Genomic DNA, 13,012 nt, shown 5'->3' with positions numbered 1-13,012 from the left:
TTATTCCTAACCTTAACTCTCTACTTGTGGTTACTTGTCTCTTTACACTTGCGTACATTATATTGTGCTTGCCTACTTACGTGTTTGTGTTATTTGCTTAGTACTTTGTGCTCACGTGCAATTGTTAGGCTCATCTTCATATTCCGCATTATTGCCTAAAAATTGCCAAGTAATAATTAAAATTTGTAATTGTACCTATCCACCCCCCCTCTAGGTCCATCTCGATCCTTTCAGCCGCGCACCCGCCTAAGCCCGCGCTCCTGGGGAGCAGCCGCTCGGCGCTCTGGGCGTGGCCGTCGTGGCCCCGTCGACGTGCCGGCGAAGAAGGACGCCCACCGCGTGTCGTGCTCATCGCGGAACCAAGTGTCCCACAATGGCGAGTCGGGGGCGTACCTCTCGTCGTAGTAGAGGTCATCCGGGAGGAGGCGGCAGCCCCGATCTCCTCGCGGCGCGCACAGTCGGTCACCGGGACCGACGGGATCGGCACGCGGTCGGCCGACAGGTGCCAGTTGTTGGGGAGGTGGGCGTCGCTCTAGAGGAGCGGCGTCCTCGTCTCCCAATAATGGCGGCGCACCGACGCGCGGATGTAGTGCCGGTCGCGCTCGCCGGCGGACGCAGGGGCGATGGAGAACGCGGGCGGCGAGGGGGCCCGGCGTGGTGGCGATGGCGAGGCCGGCTCCTCCTTCTTCACCGAGCCGCGGTGATGCCCCGACGAGGAGTGAGCCTCGCGGTTGTGCTTGCCTTTGCGGCCGTAGTTCCAGAGCCCCATGGTTGTGGGCGGCCGGCCGGCGAGTTCTTGGCTAGGGTTTGGGACTGGGGTTGTCGGGTTTCGAGGAGGCCGCGAGGTGGCGTGGGGCAGTGTGGACGACGACCGATCCACGGTTTCCACTTAAAGAAGGATGCTGACCTTTCGATGTGCGGATGATAGGTGGGGCCGCCCGCCCATGCGCATTGATGTGGGCGGGTGGGAGGTAGGTGGCCGCCTGCCACGTGGTACCGACGCGGACGAGGCGCGCGTCCATTTGGTGTCTGCCGCGACCCAAACCCGGTGCAAGTTTGCGCTTGAAATGGATCGGCCCGGATACAAAACGAGCAAGATGGGTTTAGGCCGTCGCGCGCCGGGCTGTCTCGTTTGTTCATTTTATTCCAAACGGACGGGGCTGGACAGAATAGGGTCGTCCGTTAGAGTTGGCCTTACAGGCCACGATGTCGGATTCCGGCATGGCCGCTCCTGCCTCTCTCGACGGTAGTGTCGCTTGAGACTGTGGCATCACAGCCCGAGAATAGTTTGGGCGTGCGACGGACATTATTGTCGTCTAGCCTGGTGGAGTGAGTTGCCGGACAAGGGAATCAACGGCGGCGACCAGCTCCAACTGCCTTGATCGGATCGCCACTGGACGAGAGAAGCAGAAACTAGCAAATCACAGATGCGTAAGTGATGGGAAGCAATCGTACCTGCACAATAATGGGAGCCAGATCGCATGCAGTTTTTGCAGCAAAGCTGAGGCTTCCGAGCCGGACCTTATGCAGTTTTTGAGCCGACCCAACGCTTCCCAGCCGATGGACGCAGCGGACGGAGCGGAAGGAACAGCGTTCGCCGGATGTCAACATGGGACACGTGGACGCATCTGAGAAAGGGTACGCACATGATCGACGACCAGCGAAGCTCGCTCAGTCAACGGCGGTGGCGGGGGATTTCACTCTCTTTGCAGGGTGGTGGTGCCCCTAGCAAACACATCGAACATGGGATAGTTTCCCGAGAGGCCGCCCTGATGGGGAGTGATCTGTGGTGATGCTCCTCAGCCGATGGTGCGTCAAACTCAAACAGTTCCGGGGCTAGCGACGACAGTAGTCGATCTCTCGGCTCAGCGGTCGGTCAACGTATGCATCTCCAGATGGACAAGGAGAGTGAAGCGGTAGATCCTTCCCTTTCCCGACAACGGGGATCGAAGGTGGTGCAACTGGAGCATGATGTAGGGAGGCCTTGAACTCATTCGGCGCATATTTACAATTCTTTCTCCAATGGTTCAAGTGGGCCTTGAACTCATTCAGCGCACGGCGCATGAATTAGGAAGAAGGCGCCACCCAACAAAGACGTTGGTAGTGATGGTTTCGACAACATGTATGCAGATTCTCGGGGTGAAAATAGTGATCTCACCCATTGTCTACGTGCATGCATTTTCCTTGAGTAAATTGCATAAAGCTACTACTTTACATGTTAGGGTTCCAGAAAACTATCAAAATCATTTTTTTCGCTGATAACTACCAAGTCAGGGGTCGGCTGTTTCAAAAAACACAAAACGTTCGGTGCTTTACAATTGAACATCATTATGACAATTGGGGCCCGCATGTAAGAAAACTGATAGAGTGGACCGTTAAGTTGCACGTTATGACAAATGGGACCCATGTGTTAGCCTCATAAAAATCCCCAATACAAAAAAACAAAATCCCTATTCCTGTCTTCTTCCTTCAAACAGATCGGGAGGCAGAGAGGATCCACCCTCCCAATGCAGTCGCCCGTCGTCAGCCTGCGACGCGCTGCCGCGTGTGGGAGTCGCCAGATCTGCTCTGGCCTTCACCCCGCGCCTCCCCGTCGTTCCTCCCCTCGCCGGGATACCAGCGCCGCCGACCGCCTGCCTCGACCCGACGAAATCGAGCGGCATCAACTGTTGCGCCCCTGCATCGAAGCTTGCCGGAAGCAGGTCGCTGACCGCTGGCCTCTCCCCTCCATCCTCCCTCGTTCTAGAACGGGAGGAGCCGGCTAGGTCGAGGGTGGAGGCGCTCCGGCGTCGGGCGGAGCCCTCCTTGTGAGCCGCGGGAGGGGCTGGCGAGGGAGCTCAGCCTCTACCTCCTGGTGCCCCAAGCTCCAGCGTGCTCTCCCGGGTGTGTGGACGAGGGCGCCGGCAGCAGGCGGCTCGATGTCGATGCGGAAAAAAAAATTGGTAGTTTTTTGAAACCCTAACCTGTAAAGTAGTAGTTTTATACTATTTACTCATCTTTCATTATTGAAGATATTGGCTGGAAACTCGGCTTGGAGCTAAGAATTGTTGGATTACATATTTACTAGTGGATTATGGTCATAGCGTTCGTGGTAGGTTAGTGGCGATAATACTCTCACAAGCTTGGAGAGGTTAACTTAGGTCAGTCAGTCGTATGAAACATTAACTATATTTTCTTTGTGTGAATACGACATTCATGTAGGAATAAGAGGAAATAGCTAATGAGATTTTCGCACAAAAATTAGTTAATGGGGGTGAGACAGAATTGACGTGGAAGCGTACGTACTTAAAACCAGAAACCGACTAGTTTGACAAATTCCCAGCCTAAGTAGAAGGTCTAAAAAACAAAAAGACGAATTTGCTATGCAGAAAGCCGCTCCAAAAGGACATTATTAGAATGTTCTCGTGCTACTAAAGAATTAGTTTTCGTTGCGCAGAATTCGTTTTTATACTTCGTGCATTAGAATTCTCGAACTCCAAGGACACACCAAAGTGATTACGGAAAGGGGTTAGCCCATGTAGAAAATAATAGAGGGACAATTGTTGTCGTTTCAATGTTTTTCTTCTACTTGCTATGTCCACATATTATACGGAAAACAACTATGTAACATAGTGGAATTAAACGCTTCAAAATTCCTTGAATGAATGTCATGCACACAATTCCTCAATTGAAATCAAATGAAAAAACAAAAGGCCCAAAGTACATTCACATCATCACATAGAAAAAAATAACATGAAACCACATCATTATTATTATGCCAACTGGGATCCAAATCCAAATCAAAACAAAATTATCAGTTGCAAAAACAAAAAAACAAAGCAAAATCATGAGCATGAGATGACCTAGTCCTTGTTAGAAGGGTCGACGACGTGTCCCGCAAAGACAACTATGCCAGTCGCCTCCTCCACTATAAAGTACGCAAACGGATGGTCAGCTACGAAATCCACCGGAGGAGGTGGGGATGGCGGCATTGCACAACATCCAGCTCCAATATGCATCAATGTGGAGGCTGCAGCTTCGGTGCCTTCCTCGTTTACCTCGATGACCGCCTTGTGGATAACGTCACTCAGGACAAATGGCAAGCCGGGTTCATCACTTTCGACCATGTCGGACAGGTCGGCTTGGTCGCTGAACGGCAACTGAAGCCCCAGCTTCTTGAGAACGGTGACGAGGCTGTTGTGGAAGGACAGCTTGAACTTGGGCACCCGGAACTTCCTAACGTCGATCTTCTCCTTGGGCAGGTGCTTGTGCAGGAAGCCAGGTTGAGATGCTATCGCGTCGACCAGGCTCTGCAAGCCGTCGAAGGCATCTGGAAGAAAGATACACATAGAAAACTGCGTCCGCTTGTACCGATCGGCACGCCACCCTGTCAACAGGTTAGCAAGATGTAATGCATGAGTGTTACCCGCGAATGAAAGGATCGAGACTGTGAATGGACAAACGGATTACCTTGCGCTTGAGCCATTCGGTACCGGAGTTTGAGCACCTTGAACCCATCGTGCACGGCGATGTACTGGGAACTCCAGCTCTTCATGAAGGGCACGTCGACGGTGCGGCCGTCGAGCCGGTGGAAGGGTTTGTTGGCGGTGTCCTCCTTGTCGAAGGGCTTCTCCCACTTGCCCTTGAAGTAAATGGCGTTGCCGAGCACGACGCGGGTGAGCGGCGTTATGGATCCCGGGCGAAGGACGGAGCGGATCAGGTTACTCGTGACCTGCGCGACCCACGCGTTGATCTGACTCCGTGCCGCCTCGGGATTGTTGCGGAAGTCGACAGTGCTGGCATCGGCCTTGTACGTGCTCACGGCGGCGTGGCGGTAGGCTGGCTTCAGCGGGCACGCGAGGTCGGTCCACACGCCATACGCAAACGCGACGCGCGGCCCGCCGGACTCGGAGTGGTCTTTGAGCGCGTCCTCCGCCACGCGGGAGAGGAACTCGTCGAGCGCGGCGCGAGACGGCGCGCCGAGGACGCCCAGGATCTCGTCAAGGGTGGCGCCCCGCGCGCCGGCGGCCAGGAGCGCGAGCGCCGCGTAGATGGACAGCGGCGAGAGCACCAGGTTGCTGTCCGCGTTGTCGTCGGCGAGGCGACTCGCGAGGCTGGCAGCGAGCGCCGCCTGGCCGCCGGAGCAGGACTGCGTTGTGTCCCTCGTCGCGTCCATCGCTTGCTTTCGGGATGGAGAGACAATTCTTCTCCTTGATGCACGCTAACAAGAATCGGCTCCATCCGTCAAAAAAAAAAAAAACAAGAATCGGCTCCATTTATGCTCGGTGATTGCTAGGCATATATACGTGACAAGTTTCAGTTCTCGAATGGAAAGGTAAAAATCTGAGACAAAAAACAAACAACTCGTCCCAAAATAAAAAGACCCCCAAAAAAATCATTTGCTTCCTTTTTATCAATGGAAAGCATGCCAATTTTCTAATTACTGATTAGCTTTCCCAATAAGAGATTCTGTGACGCATACTATGCTTTTTTCGCGATAATTATCTTTCTTCTTTCTTTAAGTTTATTTTTCAACTGTTATATTGTCAATTGTCTAGGTTGTCCCAGCTTAGGAAATCTCAAATCTAAATGATATGCACATATTGTTCAACTGCGTGCTGGCCCAACAAGCCTGGTACCAAGTAGCGATGGCAATGGAGGCACCAGATGGGTCATTTGTTGTATGCTTAATGTGTTCCTGCTAGGCCTCGATCACCATGCTTGTGTCGTGAGTCATTTGGAATGAGAGAAACGCAAGAGTGTTCCGGCATAAGAGCACGCCTCCGCCAACTCTACTCAACACCATCGTCGACGAGGCAAAACCTTTGGATCACCGCCGGGCCAAATAAGTTAGGGTCTTTTTTCTTGTGAGAATAATTGTCATGCCGTATTCTGGGTGTGTGTTGTAACAAACTTTTCTCTCCATATTTAATATATGAGGCAAATCTTTTGCCTCCGTTAAAAAAAACAAAGTTGTAATACGATGTAAGTGTAAACGGTGCAGGGTCTCATGTACCCTTTCTCTTTCTCTACTCTTATAAAAAAATGAGTTGATGATGATGGTGTGCCTGCCATCTTGCAATATAGACCATCCGATCTATATCTGACGGATAGAAAGCAAACTATGGTAATTTTGCGGAAAGATACCCGCACCTCTCTCCACATTTGCAGATAAGGCATTCCCTCGTTCACTCTTATCTCCCGCAATCTCATTGTTGAGCAATTAAAAAAGGAAGCCTCTGAAATAATCTGGCATGGTGTTCGCTGCCAGTGTCGTCCGTCCCCATGCCTCCGCTCAGTCCGACCACCAATCACCACCATGCTCCACTCCTCCTCACCTTATCTCTCCTCTTTCTCGAGATATCTTTAGTTTTTACACATGAGATTACTCCCGCATGGGTCAATCACAACAGGCACTACTAGGAAAAGGCCTACTAGTGGCGCACATGTTTTGCCTACACCACGCCATTAGAATTTTTTACTAATGGCGCACCACTGGTGCGCCATTAGTATCTGGTATACTAATAGTGCACCAGCACTGCACCATTAGTATAGCCTATGGTGCGCCATTAGTATGCCTCCCAGGGGGCCATATTTACCCATGTGCTTTGGCATACTAATGGCGCACTAGTGGATGATGCGCCATTAGAGTCCTTTTTGCAGTGTGCCATTAGTGTGCTGAGTGGTGCGCCACTAGTATGAATATTAGGTATTTTTTTCTTTTCTGATATTTGCACAGGTTGCAAAACATGTTACTGCACATAATATAGAGAGCACAACATATAAACATCAGATTTATCGAATACAATAGAAGATTAGTCTCCGAATGTAATTCATTATATTACTCTCCGAATTTAAAATACCGAACAAAGTTAGAACATTACAAGTCTCAAAACCGCGAGTAGCGAGTTTGTCTCCACATTACAAGTCGATATCGATCATCTAAACTACCATCACATAGAAGAGATCTGCGGTCATCACGATGAGCATAATCGCGATGAAACTGGTCTTCATCCGGTTCCTCCAACGCTCCCTCCTCTCTCCCGCTAGATAGAGCGCGTATCTAACTTCCGCCTCCGCCCTAGTGGTGTACCCTTTGTAACTGTTACCACTGAAACGGTGAACCTGTCTCCGACACTCCTCCCAGTCATCGTAGACTCCGGGAACCTTACCCTTGTACACGACATACGACGACATCTCTATGCACTAGCCAAACAAAACGTTAGTAACAATTCATAGACAATACATAAGCAATATATAAGTTTGCAATAAAAGGACCGGAAGAGAAAAGCAACACATTAATAGCACGATTCATGGTCCTACTAATAAATAGCATCGATTACATATAAGTTGGACGACTGTCCAAACCAAAGAGACATATAAGTTCATTAAAGTTTAATATTACAACATGAGCCAATCGACATTTCAGATAGCATGACTACTTTCGACTCGACTCAGGGGATCGGAGCGTGGATGAAGCCGCCATCTTTCGTGATGGTCATGAAATCGCGGGGCGTTGTCAGCCTGCATTTGTAGCGTTGTTTCTTTCTCACTGTTGGACGGTTGAGATCTGAGGTAGAACTGCTCCGAGGTACGAAGGACATCTTGATCGATGATTTCCGCAAACTCCGACTGGATGCGAAAGAATTCTTGTCTGATGTTCCCGTCCTGGATTGTTGACAAGTGTGTGGCCCAATCTTTGAGATTATCTGGTAGTAGAAGGTGATTATGGTCCTGTACGATCGCCCGCATGTGATGGAGGGCGTAGTAGGCATCCTTCTGACCGCCAGGCGGCTGCTTGACGCAGGGGAATGTCGTATTGTGGGTGAACACGTGCTTGCCATACCTATGAAGTGGCCTCTTGAAGGTACCTCCAGATCTGGCATAGCCAAGGAGAGCATCATCAAGAAATTTCTTGATATTTGTGTAATCTATCTTCGACTCACGGTCCGGGTCGAAATACATGGCCAAGGAATATTTCGGGCTTAAGAGGATGAGTGTGCAATGTGTGTCACTGCACAAAACATGAAATGTTAGAAAAAAATAAGAATGATCGAAATCTAAGAAATCATATGTTACGGGGCGGTGAGGGGATGAATTACTCGGGAAAGTAAGGCATGAGGAAGTTATCCTTATCTGGGTTTGCCAGAATGACGCCTTCGAGGTGTGAACTCGCGACTTGCCAGTCCCCAGCGCTGCCCAAGATCTTGGCACGTATGTAGAAGGGGTCGACTATCACGATGTCCGGGGTCTTGTCTCTAATGATCCGCATCTCCATACTCAGCGAAAACAGCCGAACGAAGGTGTAGTGCAGCGGATGAAGGTTAAACATAGCGAAGATGTCATCAAACCGCAGGACGATCATACCCTCGATGGCGCTATCCACAAAGCCCTTGCCCTCTGGCACCTTGGCCACGAAAACCGGGTATGCCACATTATTCTGGGAGAGACGCTGCTTCTCCAAAGAAAGAACACTGTCATGCAGACTCCGCATAGTACCGGTTGCAGCATTGAGCAGATTAGTCGGTAGCATCGCCCTACCCGCCACATGCACCCTCCTTGAGATATCCTTAGGTGAAGGTGGCCCGTCCTGAGCACGGATCGTACTCGGTGTCGGCTGGCTCGCACCGCTCTTGTTATTCTTTCGTTTCCGTCCCTTCTTCTTCATCTATTGTAATGAGATCGAGTTCTGCTCAGAGACCGCCTTCTTGAGCGTGTTGGGGCTGATAATATTTCGCACCTCGGCTATCTGAGGCACGGTGAAGGCGGCAGCTGGAGGCGTCTCCTGAGAACTAAACGCCAGACAACGCTTGTTGCAATTGGGTTTCGCTGTGGTACCAGCTAGATCGCAATCGTCTTTTTCAGGGTTGGGTTCTTGAGAAGGAGGCCCGAAGAATTCGTCACCGTACCCATGTTCGGCAAAGTACTTATCGACGTTGGTAAATGTACCATCGTCGTTGTCGTCGTTGTCTAGATCCTGTGCCATATGCATGTCCAGATCCTGTGCCATAGGGATGTCCGACATGTCCGGTAGCGTTGCGGCGGTCTTGCCATGGCTTGGCACCGGCATGACTGGCGGTGTTGTCTGTGGGGTGGTGTCCCCCGCCCCCAAACGAATCTGGCTCTTCAGCCAAAGCAGGGGCCAGCTTACGCAGGCGCTGAGGGTCATCACATCATCTTCGTCGGCCCCAGTAGGTTGAATCGGAAGTAACAACTTGTCGCAACATGGCAGCACCCGAACCAGTTCAACCCTATACACAGTGGGTGGCATCGGATTATCGTGGAACATGGGGTTGCTCGGTTGAACGATTCTGCCATTGGCGACATCGATCAACTCGCCGCCCACGAAGTGCAGGAGAGTGCATGGAACGTCGGTGGCGCCCTGCAAAAACATGTAGGGCATCAGGGATGCCCAGTCAAAGGCAAGGAGATGAAGTCATTAGCCGAGAGGCTTAGTTACCGTGATGCCGTCGAGCTCGGCTAATGTCGAGGCACCGCCAACGGCAGGCGTGCAACTGACGGAGGGGCCGCTTGTTGCCGAGGTGTCGGCCGGCGTACACCCGGGTGCCTTAAGCTCCAATGCCCGTGCCGGCGCCGGATACACGAATAGCGCCTCCGCCGGAGACACCAATGGCGCCGCATGCGCGTTGTGCAAGTTGCTGGCCGTGAAACTGGGAACGGGGGCGGCCCCTGTTGGCCGCCCGCAATCCACGTCGTCAGCCCCTGAATCAAGGTAGGCACAATGGCGGTGAGCGTTGTTCCCAGTTGTTGTTGCACTTGCTCTTGGACAATCTCCGGAATCTGTGCCACTTGTGCCTTGAGTTATTTAAACTCGTGCGACTGGCTTTCCAAGCTGGTCTTTCTCTCCTTTTGCCCACAAGTAGTATAGTATGACGACCATTTTGTGGACAAGCCTTTGCCGGCCACATGGCCAGCTGACGACGGCTTACTGAGCTTATCCTTGTTTTTCAATATGTTCAACGCCCTATTTAGAGTGTTGTCCCAAGCAGGGGAGCTCTGAGACGACCGCGCGCTACTGCTTTCAGTCTCCTGTGGAAGGAATGTGAACCATTTAGAAATTTGGCTTCATTAATTAGAATGCAACCATATGGAGCTAATTACACGGGGGTGTATTCCTTACCAGAACACGCTCAAGCGCCATGGTCTTTGGATCAGTGGTCAGCTCCTTTGTTACCGGGTCCTCCTTGTACCGGGCCCTGACATAGTTCCTGGTCTGCTTGTCACTGTATTTCTCGAAGCGGGGCGGTAGGCCTTGCTCAGCACGCTCCGCGTCCTCCTTGTCCCATATAGGCTCCACCACTCTGTAACCGTCGGGACCGAGTTGGTGGACCCCTAAGTTCAACTCCCGCATTTCTTTCCCCCACTGACTTGATTCCACGGGTGCGCTGCTCTCGCACTTAATCTTGAACTCCTTGTAGTAATCTTCGCTGATCGAAGGATTTTTTTGCCTTGATCTTCTCATAACTATCACCTTTGTCAATCATTTTCTTCACCGCGCTTCTCCAAGTAGACATGGCCGTGCTCATCCACGTGAGGGCGGCACTGTTCACTTTATTCCCTGAGAGGCGTGTGTTTGCAAAGTCAGCGGGGAACTTGTATCGTTCATGCAGCTTCGTGAAGAGGAGGCTGCGCAAATTCCCTCGGTCCTTATGCCTTAGGTTCTTGGTGTTGATCGAGACGGTGCTTCAGAGAATGCACCCGAGCTGAATCGAGTAACCCTTGACTAATTTGTTGGGCACCGTTGGATGCCCCTCGGAGGACACTTCATTAAATTCCTCCTTGAAGGTGCTGAGCACGTTCGGGCGCCGGTCCTTCCGTTGCCTCTTCGGTTGGCTGCCATCTGTGCATGCATTGCCATCATCAGTGGTGGCATCCTCGCGACACCATCAGTGGTATCGTCCACGACGCCACTAGGGGTTGTGTAGTCAGGATCGGTGTCTTTCGTGGAGTCCCCATAGCGGTGAGGTTCTTCCTCCATCTCCTGGGACAGCTCCCAGAATTGCTTGCCCAAACCGCCGGCCACATCGTTGCGGGCCATGTTTTGCTCTAAATAGGAAAAAAGTTTGGTCAAAAAGTTGGTTATTGTCAAGGAACAAGATCATGGTCTCATCATTTAGGGTTTGTCGACACCGAGGCATCCTAAAAGCTAAGCTTTTATCATTTAGGGTTTGTCAACGCCGAGGCACCCTAAAAGCCTAAGCTTTCATCATTTAGGTTTTTATCGACACCGAGGCACCCTAAAAGCCAAGGTTTTATAATTTAGGGTTTGTCGACGCTGAGGCACACTAAATTCTAAGTTAAGTTGTTTATCGATGCCGAGGCACCCTAGCTAGGTTAACTGATATATATGGGTATCTTCTAATAATATACCCTATCAAGAAAAGGGAAGGAGAATTCTAAGTTGGGCCTAATCACTTGGCTCTATTGCCACCTATGGTTTAATGCAGCAAGAATAAAGGGGCAGTTGATCCTACTAAATTAAGTACTAAGATACCTTGGCCCATGCATTAGTCGCAAGTACCCCATATGTCCTATTTTTAGCAAAGTCATGCTAAAATTCACGGAAAATTTCAGCATGACCTTTGCTGAAAATAGGACATATGGAGTACCCGAATTTGCCGGAACGGAAGTTAATCGACATTCCGGCAAACTCAAGGGCCTCTCGGGGTACAACAACAGCATCACAAGTTGACAAAATTCCCAAGTAGTATAGCAGCAGCATCACAAGTAGTACCAATGAACATATAGTCCAGCACATTCTGAATTTTGATTAATGACAGCAAGTTAACTCATGCTGACAGCAACAAACTTATAACAACATAAATGAAATTGCAGTTCCAAGTGGGTATGGGAAATAATAAAACCAGATAAATGATTTTGTTTTCTCCACTTAACAAAAATAAAGAAATGATTTTGTTCAATACATCTGGTAAGCTGCACACTGTCTAATATGTGTCATAAATGACGAAGCTACACATTGTCTAATATGTGTCATAAATGACACTAAGATCTCATTACACTCTACATATGCAGCATCTATAGAAAGAGACCATCAGTAATATTCGGGTACTGTCACAAAAATCAGTGTTAGGCGTGCAAAGATCCCCCACCACATTCTCGAGCCAGCTACCATAGCACGGTACTATCGGTTATTTTTGGACATCAAGCACGTTACCCTTTTCTTTCTGCTGAACATTGTTCAAACTCTGAATAAGAAACAATTTGGAGAGAAGCACATCTATTATAGCTTACTGACTTAGCTGAGTATGATGTAATATCTTCTCGAAACAGTTGTGTCAATTCCATCTTACACGGACAACCGCAATGTGTTGCAAGACTCACAAGCATGCCAGGCACATCTTCTGTATCAAGGAGAAAATAAGCAGATTTTTGGCAAGGTCTTTCGGTACTGTTCAAAGGCACTTGTCTGTTGGAGTAATCCAAAGTGAGTTGTGTTTAATCAGGCAAGTACTACTAGTTATACGTGTGCAAGGTTATTGTGATGGATTAGGGAAGAAGTTCTGGAACTTGTTTTACCTGCAGCCTATGTGGGTTCAGAAGGTAGCGAAATGTTATTGAAATGCTAAATTTGTTCTGGAGCTTGCAGGTACAGTTACATGGATATTGCTCTTCATGATTTATACTCAAACATCAATGATCAGTGATTAATGATTTATACTACAGCAATTCCAGGAATGATTTTAGGATATTAGTCTAGATTAGGGGTTTTAAATCGAGTACTCCATTAGATTAGGATACTACTCTAGATTAGTGTAGCCACTATCTAACAAAATTTTTCAGAACTGAATTTCAGAGTACTCTAAATGTTGTGTGCCCTAGTATTTCTGTGTTCCCTGGCATTTCTGTAATATTCAGTAGCATGACAATTTTAACATGTTGAGAAAATTTCAGTAACATGAATTTGAAATTGAGTACTCATTGTAAGGATTAAATGCACACAATTTGGGTATTAGCTTCCCATTCAACATTTGCAAAAATTTCAAATACGCTA

General features: G+C 49.5%; 1 protein-coding gene across 1 annotated transcript; it reads right to left on the bottom strand.

Annotated features, from left to right (window-relative positions):
- Positions 1 to 3,842: 3,842 nt before the first annotated feature.
- On the bottom strand, positions 3,843 to 5,178 carry LOC123117011 (putative serpin-Z8). The gene is made up of 2 exons (XM_044537868.1): positions 4,450 to 5,178; positions 3,843 to 4,366 (listed from the first exon to the last, which is right to left on the bottom strand). The coding sequence occupies exons 1-2, from the start codon at positions 5,153 to 5,155 to the stop codon at positions 3,843 to 3,845; spliced, it is 1,230 nt and encodes a 409-aa protein (XP_044393803.1). The 5' UTR covers positions 5,156 to 5,178.
- Positions 5,179 to 13,012: the final 7,834 nt, after the last annotated feature.

The sequence above is a fragment of the Triticum aestivum genome, chromosome 5B (assembly GCF_018294505.1).
Source record: "Triticum aestivum cultivar Chinese Spring chromosome 5B, IWGSC CS RefSeq v2.1, whole genome shotgun sequence".
In the NCBI taxonomy this organism is placed as follows: Eukaryota; Viridiplantae; Streptophyta; class Magnoliopsida; order Poales; family Poaceae; genus Triticum; species Triticum aestivum.
The sequence above is the reverse complement of the archived record's forward strand: the minus strand, read 5'-3'. Positions and strand labels throughout refer to the sequence as shown.

Excerpts from the sequence above, each read along its gene's own strand:
- LOC123117011 (XM_044537868.1), bottom strand. The coding sequence starts at position 5,155 with ATGGACGCGACGAGGGACACAACGCAGTCCTGCTCCGGCGGCCAGGCG. Across the intron at positions 4,367-4,449 it reads CCGAATGGCTCAAGCGCAAG|GGTGGCGTGCCGATCGGTAC; the intron begins GTAATCCGTTTG and ends ACCTGTTGACAG.